The following is a 24,626-nucleotide window of genomic DNA, read 5'->3' on the forward strand; positions in this document are numbered from 1 at the left end:
CACTATTTATTTTGCTCATGAATCTGCACTTTCACTTTAGGCAGTAGATGATTCATGTCTGCTCCCCTCAGCCTCACCTGGGGTAGTTTGAATACTGGGAGCCTGTATCTGGAGGGCTTCCTCCCATGTCTGGCAGGTGATGCTAGCTGTCCACTGGGGACTTCAGTTGTTCTCTACAAGGGCCTCTCCGTGTGACCAGTTTGTCTTCCTCCCAGCATGGTGGCTGGCTGCCAAGGCAGGCATCCCGTAAGTGATAGAGTGAGCCAGGTAGAAGCTATCTAGCCTTTTATGACCTGTCTTGGAAATTTATGCAGGTTCGTTTCTACTGCATTTGATTAGGTGGGGCGGTCACAAAGTTCTACACAGGTTGAAAGGAAGGAGAAATAGACTCTAGCTGTCAATGGAGAGTGGACTCTAGCTGTCAATGGAGAGTGGCAAAGCTTTGGAAGAGCATGAGGACCTGAAATAGTGCTTCAGCTGCCTCTGAAAGGGTGATTAATTTATTCCTCTATGTCAGAGCTAGCTTGTACCCAAACCTCTCCAGTAATTTAGCAATTCTTTAAAAGCATCAAGAAAAAGGCCCCGCAATCTTAATAAAGCTTCAAAGGAATGTCCATCTTTCTTTCTCCTGTGGTTTTGGACTCCTGGATCCCCCTTTCCCCTTACATTTCCTTAGGAAGGAGAACAGATGAAAATTTCAGCTTCAGTCAGGTCTTTGGTGCTGGCTTTGAACCTGGATAATTACATTTTACTTCTTTTGGCTGACATTTCAGGAAAGGAGTCCTGGGTTAGGACTGTCTGGCACATGTCGGCTCTTCTAAGAAAACAGAAAAGGGTCAAATAAATATAACCATTCAGCCCTTGGTTCATTCAACAAAAATAGCCAGGCATACCTTGAAGATACTGTGGGTGAGTCAAGTGCATTTTTTGGCTTCCCAGTGCATATAAAAGTTATTTTTAAACTATGCTGTAGCCTAAAGTGTGCAATAGTATTATGTCTAAAAAAACAATGCACATACCTTAATTTTAAAATACTTTATTACTGAAAAATGCTAACCGTCATCTGAGCATTAAGGGAGTTGCAGTAACAACAAAGATCACTAATCACAGGCCACCATAACAAACATAATGATGATTAAAAAGTTTGAAATATCTCACAGATGACCAAAATGTGGTACAGAGACATGAAGTGAGCAAATCCAGGTGGAAAAACAGCGCCAACAGACTTGCTTAACACAGGGCTGCCACAAAAATCTGATTTGTAAGAAACTCAATACACATCTGCAAAGCATGACAAAGTGAGACGTGCCTGTATTGAGTCCCCCACCTTGCGTTGAGCACAGCTCTAGGGAGAGAGTAAGAGATGCAGATAGGGTCTTTGCCCTCAAGGAACCCTTCCTGGTGGAGGGAGAGAGACAGAAAACCAATAATCTGCATGTTAATTCCTGGGATGGATTCTATCCAGTGCTGTTCCTCAGGATGAGCCCTTGGTTATTCTGCTGGGGAAAACCACAGCATCCACCCTTACTGGATGGATGGCAATTCTTTGTCTTGTCCAGGATTGCTGCTTCTTAGAACCCAAACCCTCACAACGAAGAACTAGTGCATTAACGTTGGTAAAGTTTTTCCCAAACTGTGAGCTGAGACACCGCCTCCCCGCCCCCCACCTCGGTGCGGAAACAAACTCTCAGAGGTGCTGTGGGGATATTCTTGAGACTCAGAGGGGCAAGGATTGGACACCCCGCAACTACTACTGTTAAGTCGTTTGGATCTAGCCAAATAATAGAAACTGTTTGGTATTTCTTTTGGCCTAGTGGTATATTGAAAAAATGACTGAAACATTAAGGGCATCACCTGGTAGATCAGGAAAGTCTGGGAACCTTAAGTACCTCATCTCTCAGTTTTCCTGATATTTTCCTCCACAGACACATGTGGTTTGAATCATTCTTTCTCAGGGGCAAGGCTTATCACCTGGGCCTTTGGAGGGCATCCTCAGGTGGGCATCATTTCCCATCTCGAGTCCCCGCCTCCCTTCCTGCAGCCTTCCCTTCTTAGCCCTCCGCTGTTTCAGTGTCTTCCATGCGGGCGCTGGTACCTCCCCATTGAACTAACGGAGACTCTGCCCTCACCAGGGCCTGGCGACTTGTGAATTTTGCCTCCCCGTTCTTCCCTGTTTTACCTATTTACTTCTGCTCAGTAAAAGGTAAGTGTGGGTGAGAAGCTGTGCAGCACCCCTATGGTTGGCTCAGCACCCCGAGATTAGTTCCCATGTGAACCCCTCGTAAGATGAGAAAGGCTTGTCCCTTTCATTAACATATGTTTGAACTGGTTTCTTGTTAATTAATATCCTGGGGCTACTATCCTAAAATAGCGTTTGTCTTGCCAAGCAGGATTTAACAGTGCACATCCAGATGTGTTCTAATTACAAGGCTTCTCCCCCAGGCCTTCATGGTGGGGGTAGGGGAGCAAGTGGAGCAAATGGCTGGATAAGGATAGGACAAGAAAAGCATTTAGCCCACATCTTAGTGTGATTTCCATAAAACAGAAGGATGTAAATAAAGGACTTTATAGAAGAGGAGCCCTAGATCCACCTTAGAGGCTGGATTGAGAGGATTTAATTTATCAACAGGAGACTCTTGGGGTGAGTCTTGAAGGGAGAGGAAGAGCTACTCAGACACTTAAGTGGGGAGGAAAAAGCCTTCCCATCCAGCATGTGCACAAAGGTAATCCTAAGCACGGCTCATTCTAGGCGCTGCAGATAGTCCAGAGTTCTGTGCAAAGAGGCCAGACCCCGACCCCTAAAGCTACAATTGGCGGGAGAAGGACCACATCCCGGGCTTGCTTCAGGTAGGGCTGATTTTGCTTATATACGATTTCTAGTGTTTTATTCTTAGATTATAAATTGCCAAATTCAGAGGCAACTGTCCTGAGTACATAAGCTTCTTACTGCTGCCCTGCCTCTCGCCTTCAAAGTTCTTGATGGGAAGCCACATGATTACATGACAGCAATTAAAACACAAGAGCTCTTGGATCGAGCTCCCAGTTAAGAGTCTCCAGGAAAGAAAGCAAGCCTGGTTATGTCAGTCTCAGGCTTAAACCTTTCAGTGCTTTCACAGTGCCCTCAGGATAAACTCCCAGCTCCTTAACAGGAAACAAGGTTTTCCAGACCCTGATCTGCTGTCTGTTCTCAACCCTCTCCCCTTTCCCCCCTCAAATACTCTGCTCCAACAATGCTGAGTTACCTACAATCCACAGCCTCTCTGGGCTTTTGTCCACTGTCCCCTTTGCCTTCAAGGGATCTTCCCACCCCCTCCCATCTCCTTACTCTCACTTTAACTGGAGCCTCCTGTTTTTCTTTTGGTTTCAGGGAACTCCCCTTTCTTTCCTTCATCTTAGTGGGTCTTCAGAGGCCCTGTGCTTTTTTATTGCAGCACTGACCATGCTGTCCACAAATGTCCTGTCTCCTGTGTGTACCCACAACTAGCCTCGGTGTTCTTTTAAGATAGTGTGTCATTTTTACCATTAGAACATTAGTGTTCAATACAGGGCCTGCTGCACAGCAGGGACACATCAAACATTTGTTTCATGGCTGACTGAACCAGTATTGTGTGAGGGCAGGTATTGTGTTCATTTTCACCCAAAGGAACAATGAAAGTTTAACTGGCCAAGACTTTTGTGAATTTAAGTCTTTTTTTTTTCCCATGGAGACTAGAAACAGGGTTTGTATAAAGATTAAGTAGTTCTACATGGAGAAAATAAAGAGAAATGAAAACCAAAAATGTTAATGGCAAGGGAAAAAAGACATTATTATATCAAGATTAAACTTAATTCTGACAAGGCAGGTTGGAGTTCGTTTCCCTAGGAACTGAGGATGCCCACCATTGCTGGGACAAGAGGCTGAGGATTATGGAAAGAGCAGGAAGAGAGTCTTAGAAATCACCTGGCCTTAAAAAAAAATGAATGACTCGTTCAAAGACACCAGGGCTAGATTCAAAGGGTGATCAGAATAATGGCCCTCAAGGATTTCCGCATCCTAATCCCCAGAACCTGTGAATGTTACCTTACCCGGCAAAAGAGGCTTGCAATTGTTAAGAATCTTGAGATGAGCATCTCCTGGATTATCCAGATGGACCCAATCTAATCAGATGGGTCCTTAGATTGGAGGATCTCCAGCTGTGGACAGAGGATCAGCAAGAGGCAGTGTAAAAAGGAACCCCATCTGCCATTTCTGTCTTCGAAGATTGGAAAGTTAGGCCACTACAGCCAGGGAATGCAGGTGGCATCTAGAAGCTGGAAGAAGCAAGGAAGCCTCTCATTCCCTAGAGCCTTCAGATGGAAGGCTTCCCTGCTGATGCCCAGTGTGCTCTGTTGGGATTTCTGACATACACAGTGGTAAAATAATGCATCTGTCCATTTTAAATGACTGGGTTATGGTAATTTGTGCCAGTAGCAAAGGAAGTGTAATGTAGGCTACACACACCCTAAGCAGCCAAGTAGGCAGGCTTCCCATCTTTCAGCCATGCTTTCTTCTTACTCTTCTGTAATATTTTACCTTTTCAGATGCCCTCTGGGGGTTATCTGGTCTCATTTCACTTGGATTGATATGTCAAGATGGAAGCAGAGGGTTTGCAGAATGATTTGCCCTGTGTCTCACACCCTAGAAATGGCAGAGACTTTCCAGGACTGGCCTGGGGTTCATGCCATGGTTTGCAAGGCCAGATTAACCAAGAGCAGCCCTGTGCCAATCAGTTTGGAATCTAGAGAAACCACATAGTCTTTGCTGGCCAGGGAACAGGCCTAACTAACACTGAGAGACTATTGTTACTGACTCTGGGCAAACAGCCATGGAGCTCCAGGAAGAGGGAAGAGTTGTATTTATACGTGGCTTTCCCTGAGCAGAGCTTCTGTAGCATACAACATGATCTTGATAGCAGAATCTCTTATGAACACTTTTGAAAAGCTCCAAACACTCCCTGCGATTGTGTGAAACAGCTGAGGGTAGTGAGGGATGACCACTGTCATTTAGATACTCACCCGTGTATGTGGTCTGTTAAGTAACCACCATCCCACATTTTACACTTGATTTAGCATTACCCAGATGTTGAGGGACCATTTTCTCCCTGACTTCCACTTTATGCGCATGGTTATCAATACTGCTGACCTCAGAACCTGGATAGTACTTAAGTTGAAGGACTACCGAATAGGAATATGTGAATTCAAATGAGGAGGATCAGAGTGTTAGAGCCCTAATCTGACCTCCCTTCCTGTTGAGGCAATCATGGGCTGATGGGATTGGAGTGCTGCCCAGACCACGACGCAGCATTAATTAGTGCCGCTGGGTATATAAACCAAATAACTCCTTGCAAGGTCAGTCAGAAGGGCAAAATGCTTTAGAAGCCTTTTAATTACTATCACAATTCTTGAGAAGTAAAGAAATGTGAAGGGGCAGTTGTGGCAGTGCCTGGGATTTATGCAAAGTGCAAAGGAACTGTGGAGCTCAATTATTAACAAGAGTTTATCAGCTCATTGGAATGCTCTGAGCCTCCTGGCTCTTGGCTGGATCTAACATGGGCAGATATTCTGAGGCTTGTCTGGTACAAATATTTGGGAAATAAACTGTTCAGTAGTGAGCAAAGTATTAGGTACCCAGTTGAAGTTAGATAGTATGAACTGCAATAGGCCAAGTCAGTATGATTCCGTAACTACCTTAAAGACATGTGGTCTAGGAGTTTCCACTGTGGTGCCACAGGACTGGCAGCCTCTTGGGAGCACTGGGACACAGGTTTCCATCCCTGGCCCAGCACAGTGGGTTAAGGATCTGGCATTTCTGCAGCTGTGGCATAGGTCACAACCATGGCTTGGATCCAATCCCCGGCCTGAGAACTCCATATGCCTCAGGCAGCCAAAAAGAAAAAAGAAAAAAACAAAGACATGTGATCTAAAGTAGAACTGGGGAGAGCAGACTATGTGGATTATTCTGGGTTGGCTAATTGGGTAGTACATGAGGAAATCTAGGGTATTAGGGTGTTGAAATAGTAATTTATAGTACTGCATAGGTAGGTTCAGGAAAGAAAGAAATGTACCCAGCAGAGGGCTGGTGGATTTGCTGACAAAGGGAGATTAAGAAAAATTAAAGATATCATTAAGGCAAAGAGTTGGTGCAGTGAAAAAAAGGGAGGGGAGGAAAATGAAGTTAAAGGGACAGGATGGGTCTAGAGCAGTGGTTTTTTTTGTTTTGTTTTGTTTTTTTTGTGTTTTTTTTTTTTTTTTTTTTTTTTTTTGTCTTTTCTAGGACCAAACATGCAGCATATGGAGGTTCCCCAGGCTATGGGTCTAATCAGAGCTGTAGCCTCTGGCCTACACCAGAGCCACAGCAACAAGGGAATTGAGCCCTGTCTGTGACCTACACCACTGCTCACGGCAATGCCGGATCCTTAACCCACTGAGCAAGGCCAGGGATTGAACCCGCAACCTGATGGTTCCTAGTTGGAGTCATGAACCACTGAGCCATGACAGGAACTCCTAGAGTGGTGGTTCTTAAAGGATGGTTCCTGAACAGCAACATTGATATCAACTGGGAACTTGTTGGAAAGGCAAATTCTCAGGACCTATCAAGTCAAAATTCTGGGGTGGGTCTCAAGCAATTCCTATTTTAACAAGGCTTACAGGTGATTCTGATGTATGCTAGAGTTTGAGAACCACTGGTCTAGAAAAAGGAAATAAAGTTGGAGATCTCACAAGTGAGCAGTGATATCTAAAAAGGAGGTACAGAGGCTTCTTGGGCGGGTGGCTGATGTGATGTGGAGATGAATCAGTCGTGTGGAAGAAGGGGGAAGAATGAAGTCCAGGTGTCAGGTGGGTCTTCTGAGGACAGGGTTAGACTGAAAGGAGAAAAGTGATCCAGCTGTTTACACCATCAACGAAGGTGAAGCTGAGTCTTGGAGGGTAGTATGTGAGGGTGAGGAGAATTTGGAACAAGTAATATGACAAGACAGCAAATGAAGAAGTCAGAGAATTGTGACAGATGAAAGGCTTAGCTGTGACAGTGGTAAGAAAGCACCAGATCCCCTATTCCTCCCCTCTTCAGTTGGGAAATGGGAAAAACCAAGTAATTGGTCCACGAGCCAAAAGAAAAAGGAGCCAGAAAGTACTGGCCTGATGGGGGAAAAGGGGTGGCTGCCTAGAAGAAGTATGTTATAGAAAGGAGGTGAAGATAAATGGGAGTTTTAACCCATACACCACAGGGTTCCTCGCCCACAGCTGAAGAAAAGTAGGCTTGGGAATTCCCGCCATGGTGCAGCAGAAGCAAATCTGACTAGTAACCATGAGGACGCAGGTTCGATCCCTGGCCTTACTCAGTGGGTTAAAGATCTGGTGTTGCCGTGAGCTGTGGTGTAGGTCACAGATGCGGCTCAGATCTGGGGTTGCTGTGGTTTAGGCCAGCGGCTATAGCTCCAATTTGATCCCTAGCCTGGGAACTTCCATATGCCGTGGGGGGTGAGGGGGCTAAAAAGACAAAATAATAAACAAAACTAGGCTTGGGGTCAGTAGAAAATAGTTCAGTGGTAGAAGTTCTTAGCAGCCAATATAACAAACAAGGGCTCAGAATACATTGGGAGGTCAGATCAGTGAAACAGCTAAGAGCGAAACTAAGTGAAAGGAGGTCATCTAGAGGGTGGAGGAAAAACACAAATGCAAAGAAGATACAGTACGACTTTCAACAGAAGCTGTGTTGACACAAACCTTTTCACTAAGAACAAAATAGCAGCATGGGAAGTTGATTCTATTTCTAGAGTTTATAGACACAGCTTTCAGAGACCATTTAGAGGACAAAGAACTTTTCTGATGGTAAGGGTAGGAACAAAGGTAAAAACCCACACTTAAAATTTGCAGTTACTGGAGTTTCTGAGCAAGGCCGGCATCCTCATGGATGCTAGTCAGATCTGTTTCTGCTGAGCCACAATGTTGCGGGTTCGATCTCTGGCCTTGTTCAGTGGGTTAAGGATCCGCAGTGCTGTGAGCTGTGGTGTAGGTCTCAGACACTGCTTGATCTGGTGTGGCTGTGGCACAGGCCTGCAACTGTAGCTCCGATTCAACCCCTAGCCTGGGAACCTCTATATCCCATGGGTGCGGCCCTAAAAAGACAAACAAACAAAAAAAAAATTGCAGTTATAGTTTAAGCAAGGAGTCGTGGTCAAAGTGAGTTCCCATTCTAATAAAGTTAGGACATGCCCCAAAATGCAAATGTGACATTCTTAAGTCAGGCCCTCTATTTTTATATTCCTTTGTTTAATATAGAGAAAGAAAAGGGAGTTTTGTAACTTAGAAAACATTACACAAGACATATGCTTTATTTCCAGGGATTTCTAAAATCATATGCTTTTAAAAAAGACCTACCTTAATCAAATTTATCCCCACTATGTAATATTTACTATTAAACCAACCAAACTGATACAGTAATAGCTCTTGAAAGACAAAAACAGATTGTAAGAGTAACAAATTGTACAATATAATAGACTACAACCAACTGGTTAACAACAAAAACTATAAGAGCTTGATCCTTTATGACAATTTATAGAACTCTATTAACTTAATAAGAAAAATCTGCTTTGGATAAGGCATTGCTTCCTCCCTTTCAGAGAACAAGGCACACAATCACGAGCATTATAAAACACAAATGTGTGAGAAAATCTGAAGACAGCAGCTGGTACAAATGCTACAAAAAAAGCAGGTGCCTTTGGGCCACTGACTGTTACCTCAACATAATGTTAAACTATGGAAGTGTAAAAGTTAGAGCAACTCAATTTTCCTTCTCATAAAGGTTAATCATTTTTAACAGAAGATCAACCTGAAAGAACAGAAGAAAAAGCCAATATCCTAAAACTACCTTATTTTGGAAAAGTGTGTTGTCTTTCAATATCAGGCAAATTTTAAAAAAATTATTTAACTGGTATATTTTAGAATCATATATAAACAAATTGACAGCAATTAAAATAACTTTAATGTCACATTCAGGAGTCTACATTTGAAATGACATTATTGGTTAAGTCCTTTTTTGGGATAAATTCTATGGTTATAAGCCAAGTACAATTTTTTTTAATGTTAATTTAAAATATTTGGTTAATTTTAAGCAAATATTTTGTTATATTTAATTGTGTTTTCAAAACAGTTAAAATTCCCAACACATGAGATGTGGGGGCAAAGACTGGAAAAAAATAATACTTTAGCAAGATGTTACTATAACTATTATGATAATAATTCCCTGAAGTTATTTCTGAAACAATAACCTAGGTCTATAGTACTGTCTCTTAAGAATGTTATATGACACAAGTTCACTGAAGCAGATTCTGCCAGTAAGCACAACTCACTAAAGCACTTGGCAAATTAAACTTCAGTCAGGATCAAAATATGGAGTAAAGAAATCTTAGCATTCACTATACATCTTTTTCATAATCCCACTTTGCCTGTTTCATTGTTTCAGTATCTGAGGAAAATGTGGATTCCAATACAATGCTAAGTTTCCACAAATTAGTCATCCTAAAATTTGAGCTGTTTTTCATCAGGAAATAACCTACCTTAAAGGTATATTTGCCAATAACCAGATGCTAATCTAATAACATTAGTAAAGCCAGGTAAACAGAAGAAACAAACATTTATCATGGAGTAATTAAAACTCTATTTCACTAGACTGTTTAGAAGAGAGGAATACAACAAACAAATAATTAAAAAAAAAATTGTTCATGCCTCCTGAACAAGAGGTTTCAGGAACTACAATAATTAAATAAGAACCAGTAAGTTTTTTAAAGTTCACTTTAATGTTGGCTAGCCTTAATTACCATTGTTTCAACCACTGCTTCTCTAAGACTGTCACATGGTTATCTCAGACATCAATATGAATTCCGTGTTTTGAAGACATCACTTGTCTGGTCCCTGTGAAATACATAACGAATGAACAGATATGAGGTAAAGATGATGTAATTATTACATAAAGCCAGAATGGCAAAGGAGAAGTTTTTCCAAAAGGGCATATCCACAAGCCGTGGCGAATTCCATCTCGGACATGGTGTGAGGTCCAGGATATAAATAACATCCAGGGAAGAAAGCACCAGGAGTCTTTGAGCTTGAAAAGGTGCATAGTAAACTTCACAGTCAGAACCACAATGGGTATCACAGTAGAACAGTGAAGGAAGGGTCTTCGTGGAAGAGTCAGAGCAGCCTGCAGGGGAAAAGCATTAACTAGTATCATTTTCTTCTTGGCAAACAAAATTTTATAGATGCTTCCTAATATTTTCCTGCAGACTACTGGAAATGCAAAGGAAATATTTTCTATGCCACATGTAAATAAACTTTGCACTAAAAATGAAATCAAGATCCCAAGAATATGTGATTAATTAAAAAAATTTTCCTATTTGCTTAGAAAAGACACAATACAATTTATATCCTAAGTGTATGGTAGTGCAAACTTGGACTTTTAAAGAATTGTCTAGGACTTCTAGGGAGTTCCCGTCATGGCACAGTGGAAACGAATCCGACTAGGAACCATGATGTTGCGGGTTCGATCCCTGGCCTTGCTCAGTGAGTTAAGAATTCAGTGTTGCTGTGGCTCTGGTGTAGGCTGGTGGCTACAGCTCCGATTAGACCCTCTAGCCTGGGAACCTCCACATGCCACGTGTTTGGCTCTAAAAAAAAGAACTAAAAGACAAAATAATAATAATAATAATGATAATAAAGAATTGTCTGGGACTTCTAAGAGCATTAAAAGTCTCAGGGAGTTCCCATTGTGACTCAGTGGAAGCAAATCTGACTAGCATCCATGAGGACACAGGTTTGATCCCTGGCCCCTCTCAGTGGGTTAAGGATCCGGCATTGCCATGAGCTGTGGTGTAGGTCGCAGCTGCAGCTTGGATCTAGCGTGGCTGTGGTGTAGGCTTGCAGCTCCAGCTCCTATGCCACCCCTAGCCTGGGAATCTCCATATGCCGTGGGTATGGCCCTAAAAAGACAAAATAATAATAATAATAATAAAGTCTCACAACTGAATAAAGTATTCTTCAATTAAACTTTTAAAAACTGAAGTGTAGTTGATTTATAATGTTAATTTCAGGTGTACAACAGTGATTCACCATATTATAATCCATTTAAAGTTATTATAAAATACTGGTTATATTCCCTGTGTTGTACATTACATCCTTACGTCTATTTTATAGCTAGTAGTTTGTACATCTTAATCCCCTCCCCCTGTCTGGCCCCTCCCCTACTTCATTTCTCAATTAAGGAAGGCATAGAGGGGCATATTTTTGTTGTGACCATTAGTCTCTAATACTTTCAGAATTTATTTACATTTAGAAAATATTATTTTATTTTATTTTTATTATTATTATTTTTTGTCTTTTTGCCATTTCTTGGGCCACTCCCGCGGCATATGGAGGTTCCCAGGCTAGGGGTCGAATCGGAGCTGTAGCCCCCAGCCTACGCCAAAGCCACAGCAACGCGGGATCCGAGCCGTCTCTGCGACCTACACCACAGCTCACGGCAACGCCACATCGTTAACCCACTGAGCAAGGGCAGGGATCAAACCCGCAACCTCATGGTTCCTAGTCGGATTCGTTAACCACTGCGCCACGATGGGAACTCCCCAGAAAATATTATTTTAAACAAATATGTGAGAGCTGAGTTAAACTTCAGCAAAGTTTTTAAATCATTATAAAAATGTAATCAGTATCTAAACAAATGCAAATTTCAGCCTTAACCCCTGAATGCTCCATGAGTAAGGTTTCATTCTCATACATTCTAAAGGCTAATTTCCAGCTAGATAATTTCTAATAAAAAAGCTGAGGATGGAGAAGACTGCCTAAATTTGAATCTCCCCACACATCTTCAAAGACACTGCAGAACAAGGCCAAAGAAAGCTATACCAAACTCCCCCGGCGCATAGCTAGAAGTCAGAGACTGCCCAAACTTAAACTCCCAAGTATTAAATAGCAAATCAGTGAGCGCTCTCTCACACTCGCCCCTCAAGCCAGCAAAAACTGTATTGAAGAAAGATGAGGGAGAAATCTAAGACTGATATAAAGTTACCACTAAAAAGACAAAGTTCAATCCAAATGTGAAAATACTAAATAGGGGTCCTGGTAGATCAGAGCACTGATTACACAGAAAGGACTTAAAAGTGGGTATGATTCAAGGCTGTGAAAGGCATTAGTTCTAGGGGAGAAGATGGTACAAAGGAAGGGAGAGTTAGCATTTGGAGATTGGATGGTACAAGGGGAAAGTAGTAGTAAAGGTGGAAATGGAGGTTCCTATTAAAAAAAAATGGACACAACTTTCCCACTACATTAAAAAAAAAGTCATCCATTAAAGAGACTGTACCTTGCCATACTGTCACATCAGAACACCCTTAACCTGAGAATCTTGTAAACCTCCTTAAAACAGTGTTCTTTAATTCCCACCTGTCCACTAAATAAAAGAGTTTATTCTACATTCCTATTCCCTCTCCCTTCTCCACATTTTCAGTTGTTTTATTTCTCCTTTGTCAGAATATATAACATTTCTGTATTATGCCATTTTTGTCTCCACTTTTGTTTTTAAGTTCTACACCTACACTCTATTGTGCTTCTCCGTAGCGGGGTGGGGTGGGGAAGGGCACGGTAATCTCTGCTTGGGGAGAGTAACAGCCTCGTGTACTGATGATGAGCAGTTATGCTCTGGATGTGTGCAGAGATACTGACTTTTCACACTTTTATTTGTGAAGTCTATAGTTACAGATGCTAAGAAATGAGGAATTTCTGTTGCTTGGCTATTTTCTAAAATATCCATGCAGATTTTTCATTCATAGTTAAGTAATGAGAGAAGAAAAGAATATTATCATAAAATTATAGAAGTAAAAACATTCTTAAGTATAATATATCACTTACATGTAGAATCTAAAAAGTACAACAAACTATTATGTGGAACAAAGAAGCAGACTCACACATACAGAGAAGAAATTAGTGGTTATCAGTGGGCGGAGAGGGAAGGGGGAGGGGCAAAATGGAGGTGGGAGAGTAAGAGGTACAAACACTTAGGTATAAAACAAGTCACAAGGACATACTGTACAACACAGGGAACATAGTCAATGTTTTCTAATAACCATAAATGGAATATAACCTTTGAAAATTTGTGACTAATGATGCTGTACACTTTTAACTCATACAATATTGTACAGCAACTATACTTCAGTAAAATTAAAAGTATCAAAAGTACTTACTCAGTTTTGATATTTATTCCTCCTGATCACATACAAGCTGATAGTAAATATGAACAAATTTTAATTTAATATCTCATTCAAAAATAGGGATCAGTACATGCACTATGCCATGCTTATGTGAGAGCATCTCACTTAATCCTAAAACAGTTTTATAAATTAGGGAATGTTTTACAGAGAAGGAAACTGGGACTCAGGCTAAGTAACTTCCCCTTGGTATGCAGTTATTAAATGGGAGAGCTGAGATCAGGTCTGTCTGACTATGGCTCATATTCTTAACACTACTACTTCTCAATAAATCAAAGAATAAATACAGTACCCAGCCTAAATGATTTTAAGAATTACAGTAGGAATTCTTAAATTCTAGAGAATGTGTTTATAAATCACACCTGTTTTTTGTTTTTAATTGAAGTATAGTTGATTTACGATGTGTTTCAGCTATCCAGCAAAATGTTTCAGTTATACATACATATGTTTATTTGTTTTCAGATTATTTTTCATTATATGTTATTACAAGATTTTTAATGTGGTTCCCTGTGCCATACAGTGTGCACTTGTTTATCTTTTTTATATATAGTAGTGTTCCTCTGTTAATCCTACACTCCTAATTTATCCCTCCCTCCCGCACCTTTCCCCTTTGGTGACCTTAACTTTATTTTCTGTCTGTGAGTCTATTTTATTTTGTAAATAAGTTCATTTGTATCATATTTGAAGATTCCACATATATAAGTGAAATCATATGATATTTGCCTTCCTCTGATTTATTTTACTTAGTATGATAATCTCTAGGTCTATTCATGTTGCTGCAAGTGGTATTATTTCATTTCATCCTTTACTCATCCTGTGGCTAATATTTCATTGAATATATATACCACATCCTTTTTATCCATTGAAATGTTGATGGAAATTTAGGATGCTTCCATGACTTGGCTATTGTAAATAGTACTGCTATGATTATTGGGGTGCATGTATCTTTTGAAATTAGTTTTCATCTTTTCTGGATATATGCCCAGGAGTGGAATTGCTGGATCACATGGTCATTCTACTGTTAGTTTTTTAAGGAACCTCTATCTTATTTTCCATAGTGGCTACACCAATTTACATTCTCACCAACAATGTTATGAGGGTTCCCTTTCCTCCATATCCTAGCCAACATGTTATTTATGATCTCTTTGATGATATTCATTCTGACAGGTGTGAGATCATATCTCATTGTAGTTTTGATTTGCATTTCCTTGATGATAAGTAAGATTGCACATCTTTTCATGTGCCTGTTGGCCATCTGCATTTGCTCTTTGGAAAAATGTCTATTCCTGTTTTCTGGCCTTTTAAAAATTGGGGGTTTTTTTTGATTTTGAACTGTAAGCACTGTATGTATATTTTGGAAATTAATCCCTTGTCGGCTGCATAGTTTGCAAATATTTTCTCCTATTCTGCAGGATGTCTTTTCATTTTGTTTATGGTTTCCTCTGCTGTGCAAAAGCTTTTGTGTTTAATTAGGTCTCATTTGTTTATTTTTGCTTTTATTTCCTTTATGAGATGCATCCAAACAAATATTGATGAGATTTATGTTAAAGAGTGTTCTGCCTATTTTTCCACTAGGAATTTTATACTATCTGTTTTTACATTTAGATGTTTAATACATTTTGAGTTAGTTTGTTTGTTTATTTTTGCCTCACTTGCAGCATATGGAAATTCCCAGTCCAGGGACTGAATCAGAGCTGCTGCTGCTGCCTATGCCAAAGCTGCAGCAACACCAGATCCTTAACCCACTTCACCACAGCAGGAACTCCCTTGAGTTTATTTTTGCATATGGTGATAGAGAATGTTCTAATTTCATTTTTTTTACACATATATACCTGTCCAGTTTTCCCAGCACCAATTATTGAAGAGACTGTATTTTCTCCATCACATATTTTTTCTGCCTTTGCTGTAGATTAATTGACCATAAATATGTAGGTTTATTTCTGGGTTCTCTACCCTGATCCATTTATCTGTGTGCCTGTTTTTGTGCCAGTACCATACTGCTTTGATTACTGTAGCTTTGTAGTGTAGTCTGAAGTCAGCAAGATTCCTCCAGCTCTGTTCTTCCTCCTTAGGATTGCTTTGGCTATTTAGGGTCTTTTGTGTTTCCATACAAATTTAAAATTATTTGTTCTAGTTTTGTGAAAAATGTCATTGGGATTTTGATAGAGATTATATTCAATCTGTAGATTGATTTGGTAGTATCATCTTTTTTTTTTTTTTTTCCACTCCATGGCATATAGAGTCCCCAGCCAGGGATCATATCTGAGTCAAAGTTTTGACCTAAGCTGCAGCTGTGGCAACACCAGATCCTTAACCTGCTGTGTCAGGCTGGGGATACTGAACCTGTGTCTCAGCACTCCTAAGAGGTGGCTGATCCCACTGTGCCACAGTGGGAACTCCATTAACAGTATTGATGCTTCTAATCCAAGAACAGAGTGAATTTTTCCATCTGTTTCTGTCATCTTCAGTTTCTTTCATCAGTGACTTACAGTTTTCTGAGTGTATGACTTATGCCTCATTAAGTTGGTTTATTCCTAAGTATTTTATGATTTTTTTTAATGGCCACACCCACAGCATATGTAAGTTCCTGGGCCAGGGTTTGAATCCAAGTTGCAGCTGTGATCTGCGCCATAGCTGTGGCATGCCAGATCCTTTAACCTACTGTGCCAGGCTGGGGATCGAACCAATTTCAACAGTGTAGGATTCTTAACCCACTGCACTACAGCAGAGAGTCTTATTTTATTCTTTTTGATGTGATAGTAACGTGACTGTTTCCTTAATTTCTCTAATATTTTGTTGTTAGTGTATAGAAGTGCAACAGATTTCTGTATATTAATTTTGTATCCTGCAACTTTACCAAATTCATTGATGAGCTCTAGTAGTTTTATGGTGGTGTCTTTAGGATTTACTGTGTATAGTATCGTGTCATCTACAAGCAATGCCAGTTTTTTTACTTTTCAGTTTAGATTCCTTTTATTTCCTTTCTTCTGATTGATGTGGCTAGGACTATGTTGAATTCCAGTGGGATGCAAGAGTAAGCATCCTTGTTTTCTTCCTGATCTTAGAGGGAATGCCTTAAAGCTTTGCAGCATTGAGTATGAGGTTAGCTGTGGGTTTATCATATATGGCTTTTATTATTTTAAGTATGTTCCCTCTATGCCCACTTTCTGGAGTTTTTTTTTTTTTTTTAATCATAAGTGGATGTTGGATGTTCCCAGGCTAGAGGTCAAATCAGAACTACAGCTGACAGCCTACACCACAGCCACAGCAACACGGGATCTGAGTTTCGTCTGCAGCCTACACTGCAGCTCACACCAACGCCAGATTCTTTAACCCACTGATTGAGCCAGGGATAGAACCTGCATCCTCATGATCCTAGTTGGATTCGTTTCTGCTACACCACAACGGGAACGCCTGGATGTTGAATTTTATCAAAAGCTTTTTCTGCATCTATTGAGATGATCATATAGTTTTTATTCTTCAATTTGTTAATGTGGTGTATCATACTGATTGATTTGTGGATATTGAAAAATCCTTGCTTCTCTAGGATAAGTCCCTCTTGATCATGGTGTATGATGCTTTTTTTTTAATGTATTGCTGGATTCGGTTTGCTAGTATTCCGTTGAGGATTTTTACATCTATATTCATAAGTGATGTTGGCCTGTAATTTTCTTTTTCTGTGGTATCTTTGTCTGATTTTAATATCAGAGTGAGGGCGGCCTCTAGAATGAGTTTGGAAATGTTCCTTCCTTTGCAATTTTTTGGAATAGCTTCAGAAGGATAGGTGTTAACTCTTCTCTAAATGTTTGGTAGAATTTGCCTGTGTAGCCATCTGATCTTCAACTTTTGTTTGTTGGAAGCTTTTTAAATCATAGATTCAATTTCTGTTAATTTGTCTGTCCATATTTTCTTTGTCTTCTTGGTTCAGTCTTGGAAGATTGTACCTGTGTAAGAATTTGTCCATTTCTTCTAGGTTGTCCATTTTATTGGCATATGTTGCTTGTAGTAGTCTCTTAAAGTTCTTTGTATTTCTGTGGTGTCAGTTCTAACTTTTTTCATTTTTGTCCCTTTTTTTTCTTGATAAATCTGGCTAAAGTTATTCCAGTTCTGTGTATCTTTTCAAAAACCAGCTTTTTATTTCATTGATCTTTTCTATTGTTGTTTTAGTCACTATTTCACTTTTTTTGCTCTGATCTTTGTGATTTTTTTTCCTCTTACTAACTTTGGGTTTTGCTTTTTCTTCTTTCTCTAACTTCTTTAGGTATAAAGTTAGGTTGTTTGAGATTTTGCTTGTTTCCTGAGGTAAGCTTGTATCACTATAAACCTCCCTCTTAGAACTGCTTTTGCTGTGTTACATAGGTTTTTGGATCATCATGTTTTTGTTTTCAATTGTGTCTAGGTTTTTGGTTTTTGTTTTTTTGTTTTTTTGAATTCCTATGATTTCTTCAGTGATCCATTGATTTTTTTTTTTTTTTTTTTGAGTAGCATACTTTTTAACCTCCACATATTTGTGGTTTTTGCAGTTTTTTTCCTTAGAGTTGATCTCTAGTCTGACAGTGTTATGGTCAGAAAAGATGCTTCATATTTCAGTTTTCTAAAATTTACTGAGGCTTGTTTTGTGGCCTAGCATATCATCTATCCTGGAGAATGTTCCATGTGCACTTGAAAAAAATGCTTCTGGGTGGAATGCTCTCTATATATGAAGTCCATTTGGTCTAATGTGTTACTTAAGGTCTGTGTTTCCTTATTGATTTTCTGTCTGGATGATGTGTCCATTAATGTAAAGGGAGTGTAAAATTCCCCTACTATAAATTTCCTCTTATGTCTGTTAATATTGCCTTATATGTTGAGGTGCTCCTATGTTGGATGGCTATATATTTAGAATTGCTGTATCTTCTTCTTGGATTGATCCCTTGATCATTATGTAGTGTCCTTCTTTGAATATTATAAGTCATTATTTTAAAGTCTATTTTGTTTGATGGCTTTAGCTACTCTGGTTTTCTTTTGATTTCCATTTGTATGGAATACCTTTTTCCATCCCCTTTCACTCTGTATATGTCTCTAGATCTGAAGTTGAGTTTCTTATTGGCAGCATATATACAGGTCTTGCTTTTTTTTTTTTTTTTTTTTTGTCTTTTGTGTTTTTTTAGGGCTGCACCCATGGCATATTGAGGTTCCCAGGCTAGGGGTAGAATCAGTGCTACAGCTGCCAGCATATGCCACAGCTACAGCAATGCCAGATCTGAGCCATGTCTGTGACCTACACCACAGATCATGGCAACACTGGATCCTTAACCCACTGAGCAAGGCCAAGGATCAAACCCGTGTCCTCATGGATACTAGTCTGGTTCATTAACCACTGAGCCATGATGGGAACTCCTACAGGTCTTGTTCTTATATTCATTGAGTCAGTGTATGTCTTTTGCTTAGAGCATTTAATCTGTTTACATTTAAAGTAATTACTGATGTGTATGTTCTCATTACCATTTTGTTAATTGTTTTGGATTTGTTTTTGTAGGTCTCCCCCCTTCTTTTGTTCTCTTGTGATTTGATGACTATCTTTAGTGTTATGTTTGGATTCCTTTTTCTTTTTTCTGTATATCTATTAAAGATTTTTGGTTTGTGGTTACCATGAGACTTTTGTATAGCAGTCTATATATATATATATATATATGATTATTTTAAGGTGCTGATCTGTTAATTTAAAATGCACTTTTTGCAGTTCTCTTGTGGCACAGAGGATTAAGGATCCAGCATTGTCACTGCAGCAGCTGAGGTCACTGCTGTGGTGCATGTTTGATCCCTAGCCCAGGAACCTTCACATGCTGCAGATGCAGCCAAAAAAATTAAAAATTATTTACAAATGTGGAGTTTTAAAAATGCATTTTTTTTTTACTCTCCTTACCTCATGATTACTGTTTTTTGTATATTTTACATCTAATTGTTTTGTGTATCCCTTAAATGCTTATTGTGGATACAGATTATTTTTACTACTTCTGTCTTTTAACTTCCCTACTTGCTTTGTATCTGTATATTTTCCTGCCTTTACTGTTTGTTTGCCTTTACCTGTAGGTTTTTTCATTTAGTAATTTTCTTGTTCCTACTTGTGGCCTTTTCTTTTTCATCTAGAGAAGTTCCTTTAACATTTGTTGTAAAGCTGGTTCAGTGGTGCTGAATTCTTGTTTAGCTTTTGCTTGTCTATCAAGGTTTTGATTTCTCCATCATATCTGAATAAGAGCATTGCTAGGTAGAGTATTCTTGGTGGTAGGTTTTTCCTTCATCACTTTAATATAATGTGCCACTCCCTTCTGGCCACAGGGCTTCTACTGAAAAATCAGCTGACAGCTTTATGGGAGCTCCCTTGTATGCTATTTGTTGCTTTTCCCTTGATGCTCTTAATATTCTCTACCTTTAATTTTTGTCACTTTGATTACAGTATGTCTTGCTGTGTTCCTCTTTTGAGTTAATCCTGTATAGATTCTCTGTCCTTCCTGGACTTGGGTGACTGATTGTGTTCCCAGGTTAAGGAAGTTTTCAGCTATTATCTCTTCAATTATTTTCTTAGGCCCTTTTACTCTCTCTCTTCCCCTTTTGGGATGCCTAAAATGTGAACATTAGTGCATTTGATGTTGTCCCAGGCGTCTCTTAAACTGTCCTCATTTTTTTCATTCTCTTCAGGAGGAGTAATTTTCACTACTCTTTCAGCTCACTGATCCATTCTTTTTTTTTTTTTTTTCATTTAGTGTACTATTGATCCCTTCTAATGTATTTTCATTTCAGTTATTATATTTATTTATTTATTTATTTATTTATTTATTTATTTATTTATTTTTTGTCTTTTGTCTTTTGGTTGTTGTTGTTGTTGTTATTGCTATTTCTTGGGCCGCTCCCGTGGCATATGGAGGTTCCCAGGCTAGGGGTTGAATCGGAGCTGTAGCCACAGGCCTACGCCAGAGCCACAGCAATGTGGGATCCGAGCCGCATCTGCAACCTACACCACAGCTCACGGCAACGCCGGATCGTTAACCCACTGAGCAAGGGCAGGGATCGAACCTGCAACCTCATGGTTTCTAGTCGGATTTGTTAACCGCTGCGCCACGACGGGAACTCCTTTTTATTTTATTTATTTATTTATTTATTTTTTGTCTTTTATCTTTTGGTTGTTGTTGTTGTTGTTGTTGCTATCATTTCAGTGATTATATTCTTCATCTCTGTTCTTTTTTTAAATTCAAATACTTCTAACTTGTGGTTCTCTGCATCTATTCTCCTCTTGAGTTCTTTGATCATCTCTATGATCATTACTTTGAACTCTTTCTTGGGTAGATGGCCTATCTCCACTTAACTTAGTTTTCCTTCTGGGGTTTTATCTTTTTCCTTTGTCTGAAACATATTCCTCTGCTGCCTCATTTGTCTAAATCGCTGTTTGTATTTTTGTGTATGAAGTATGTTAGTTACATTTCTTGACCTCGGAGAAGTGGCCTTTTGTAGGAAACATCCTGTGCATCCCAGCAGTGCACTTCCCTCTCATCACGCAAGCTATATGTTCTAGGGATTCCTGTTAAAAGGACTAACTGGGTCCTTCTGTTGTGGCAGACTATGTGGGTGGTCTGGTAGGCTTGGTTGACCCCTAGGCCCATTGGTTGCCAGGCCATGCCTTGTGTGGATTCTGCTGGCTACTGCTTAGTGGGGCCTGGTCACAAAGTAGCTCATTATAGAACCCTAGGGGGTCCTGGGGCTAATGCTGGCTCACTGGTGGACAGAGTCAGGGTCCAAAAGATTCTGGGGTTGTTGCCTACCTCACAAACATGTGAAGCTAGATCCTGGGGTTAGTCTTCGACTACTGGCAGGCAAAAGCTGCTTCCCAGAGTCTGACTGCAGGGCCCAGGGATCCCAGAACTTGTTTCATATAACTGGCAGGGGGAATTACTGACATCGTTGGGTATGGGGTCTGGAGTGTCCCAAAGGTTGCGTTGGCCTACTATGGGCAGGGCCAGAGCTTGGCTGATCCTAGGATAAGGTCTGGCTTTCTGTTAGCAGGCTCAGACCACAGGCTGAAGGATTGCAATTTCCTGCTTCTGGTGTCTGCCCCCTGGTGGGTGAGGCTGATCCAGAGGCTATTACAGGCTTCCTGGCAGGAAGGGCCAGTAACTGCCAACTGGTGGGCAAAGGTGAGTCTTGGCCCTCTCATGGGCAAGGCCATATCTGGGGGTGTGTCTAAAGGTGTCTATGAGCTCAGGAAGTCTTTAGTTAGCCTGTCTGCTTATGGGTGGGGCTGTGTCCCCACTCAGTTACTTGTTTGGTCTGAGGTTTCCCAACATTGGTGCCTATAAGCTGTTGAGTGGAGCCAAGTTTTGGTGCAATGAATCAAGATGGCAGCTGCCAGCAGCAGTGTTCACATGTTGGAATTCTCCCCAATATGCCTGCCACCAATGTCTGTGTCCCTAGGCTGAGCCACAGCTACCCCTCTGACTCTCTAAGACCAGCAGGTAGGTCTGGCCCAAGTTCCTGTCAAATTAATGCTTTTGCCCTGGGTCCTATTAGGCTCCTGCAATTAAGCCCCATTGGCCTTCAAAGCCAAATGCTCTGGGGCTTGTCCTCCTGGTGCTAAAACCCCAGGCTAGGAAGCCTGACATGGGCTCAAAACTCTCACTCCCTAGGAGAAGCTCTATAAGATAATTATTCTCCAATTTGTGGATTCCTCACCTAGAGGGTATGGAATTTGAATATATTGTGAGCTCACCCCTCCTATCCATCTGGTTGTGGTTCCGTCTTTGTCTTTAGTTGTAGATGATCTTTTCTGGTAGGTTCCAGTCTTTTTCATTGATGGTTGTTCTGCAGACTGCTGTGATTTTGGTGTGCTTGTGAGAGGAAGTGAGCTTAGGATCCTTCTACTTCACCATCTTGGCCACTCTGCTAAATCACATTTTTAACTGTTTCTACTAACATTCATTGTTAACTGTTTGCCAGGGTATGTCACTTACCATACTCATTTATTCCCCCCAACAACCCTACGAGGGAAGAGGGAAGTAATGTTACAATGCGCATTTTACAGATGACGAAATAGAGACTTAAAAGTGCTCTGCCAAGACCACTTTAAATACTAGGATTTAAACTCTGGTCTTCTGATTCCAATCTTGAACAGCAATGTTATGCCACCTTCACTTACAGCAAAAAAAGTTAAAATTTGTCTTTAATCAGGAATTACTGATACCTTACTGACATAAGTGAGACAACCTCTGAGTACTTGGTAAAGGACTTGATACTCAATAGGAAGAAGTAATCATTTCTTATTCATTCAACACATATTTGCTGAACACCTACTAGGTTAAGCCAGGCACTGTTCTAGGCCAGTGGTGAACAAAGCGAAGCCCTTACTCTACAAGTTTATATTTCTTTTCTGAAGTGTTTACAGATCATAAAATGTAAACAGTAGGTAAATCTGGTGACATGTAGAAAATATTATCTGAACTGCCATTTCGAGCTTAGTTCATTTTCAAGACTAGTCAGGTCACTATGCAGCTGGGTCATCCTGTACAATAGGTCATCCTGAAGCTTCAATAAAATTCCTCAATTTCTCCACCAGGGACGGTGTCCTACTTAGTCCACTGAAGTACACACGTTGGCCCGAGGGACTTGAGGGATGAATGACTCCATTAAAGTCATTCCCTAGGCCTAGGAATCATCTTACAACTATTCAGCTGTTATGGAGCATCTAGGAGGGGCATATGAACTGTAAAACATGACGAATAGGAGGAAATTTTAAGTGTCTTGAAGAAAGACCCCCTAATACAAAAAGAATTAGGATGGCCTTGAGAATTACCCCCCATTACTTTAAAGCAGTTGGTTAATCTTTCCCATGAGACTTGGTGAAACACATCCTCTCTAAAGCCAGCATGGAACTCCGCAGGTACAGTTAGTGAGCCCTTGCTCTGGGTGCATCCACAGCACTTTGTGATGCCACGTAACGGGGTCAGCAACCTGTCTGGGTGTGCCCTCAGGAGAGTGCTCGATGCTCTCAAAAGTTGGGTAACTGAGCTTTCCTGTTTTAAAGTACAGCTAATCCTCTCTAGCTCTAACAAAATGATGCTGTGAAGATCAATAAAATGGTATTAAAGAAATTTAAAGACCAGAAAAATTAAACATACAGTCTTCTTACCTTTAAAGATAGGGATCCAGCTAGGAAAAAGTGGTCTATATCAATAATAGAGGCTAAAAATCCAGCTAAAATGATTTCTCCAAAGTCAGTCTTCTTCTTGATTCCAATGACTATGGTCCATGACCACATGCCAATCACACAATGTACTGAATTATCTGAGAGGGCACGAAGCCAGTCATTTTGCTGAATTATGGAAAACTGAAGAAGTCTGTCAGCTACTAGGCAGAATATGCCCAGACCAAGGCTAGAAATAAGAGATTCAGTGCTACAAGACTGGAGTAAAGCATGGGTCTTCTCGGTCTCAGATGCCATCACAAATAACGTGTCAGCAGTATATGCTAAAAGCCATCCGGAAACGGCTTATTCTTGTTTACATTCCCAGCCATCCTAAAATAGAAAGAGAAAAATATTAATGAATAATTTTCTGTCATATAATATATAAGCAAAACCATATCAGCAATAACTTTGTAAGTATAGGAATTCCCTTGTGGCACAATGGGTTAAATATACAGCATTGTCATGGCAGTGGCCTGGGTTGCTGCGGTGGCGCAGGTTTGATCTCTGGTCCAGGAACTTCCCCATGCTACTGGTGTGGCTTAAAAAAAGGAAGAAAAATTTTACAAGTGTAAAACCAAGTCATAAATACTGGCATTTCTTTTACTTTTCTTTTCTTTTTTTGTCTTTTGTCTTTTTAGGGTTGTACCTATGGCATATGGAGGTTCCCAGGCTGGTGCTATCACTGCCAACCTGCGCCACAGCCACAGCAATGCGGGATCCAAGCCATGTCTTTGACCTGCACCACAGTTCATGGCAACACCAGATCCTTAACCCACTGAGTGAGGCCAAGGATTGAACCCTCATCCTCACAGATACTAATCAGGTTCATTAACTGCTGTGCCATGATGGGAACTCCAGTATTTATTTTTCTTCTGTTTTTTTTTTGCCATGCTCGAGGCATGCGGAAGTTCCTGGGTCAGATCAAACCCACACCACAGCAGTGACCTGGGCCCCTGTAGTGACAACACTGGATCCCTACTGCACTGCGCCAGAAGGGAACTCCATCTTTTTTACTTTAACTGTTATCAGTAACTTTGTTTCATTTTTCCCAGCTTTATTGAGATATAATTGATATATAGCACTGCATACATTTAAGTGGTGTAATATATGATCATTGGATAAACATATATATTATGAAATGATTA

At 40.3% G+C, this 24,626-nt stretch overlaps 2 protein-coding genes across 10 annotated transcripts in view; both read right to left on the minus strand.

The window, feature by feature from the left end:
• Positions 1 to 8,313: 8,313 nt before the first annotated feature.
• Positions 8,314 to 24,626, minus strand: part of TMEM267 (transmembrane protein 267) — a 29,470-nt gene continuing 13,157 nt past the window's right edge. For all 4 annotated transcript variants that reach the window (XM_021077012.2, XM_021077013.2, XM_021077025.2 and 1 more), the window contains 2 exons: positions 23,425 to 23,811; positions 8,314 to 10,216 (listed from right to left, as the gene is read on the minus strand). In XM_021077012.2, the coding sequence (XP_020932671.1) occupies positions 9,881 to 10,216; positions 23,425 to 23,736 (648 nt within the window). In that variant the 5' untranslated portion in view covers positions 23,737 to 23,811 and the 3' untranslated portion in view covers positions 8,314 to 9,880. The remainder of the gene's footprint in view (positions 10,217 to 23,424; positions 23,812 to 24,626) is intronic.
• The window catches only part of C16H5orf34 (chromosome 16 C5orf34 homolog), a 52,836-nt gene continuing 51,634 nt past the window's right edge, over positions 23,425 to 24,626 (minus strand). For 3 of the 6 annotated variants that reach the window (XM_085002178.1, XM_085002173.1, XM_085002170.1), the window contains one exon: positions 23,425 to 23,811. In XM_085002178.1, coding sequence (XP_084858304.1) covers positions 23,763 to 23,811 — 49 coding nt within the window. In that variant the 3' untranslated portion in view covers positions 23,425 to 23,762. The remainder of the gene's footprint in view (positions 23,812 to 24,626) is intronic. The other 3 variants (XM_085002176.1, XM_085002171.1, XM_085002175.1) reach the window with 2 other exon arrangements.

This window comes from Sus scrofa, chromosome 16 (genome assembly GCF_054392235.1).
Source record: "Sus scrofa isolate SSC_HxYL_T2T_F1_AM1 chromosome 16, Sscrofa_HxYL_maternal_Yorkshire_Landrace_v2.0, whole genome shotgun sequence".
Classification (NCBI taxonomy): Eukaryota; Metazoa; Chordata; class Mammalia; order Artiodactyla; family Suidae; genus Sus; species Sus scrofa.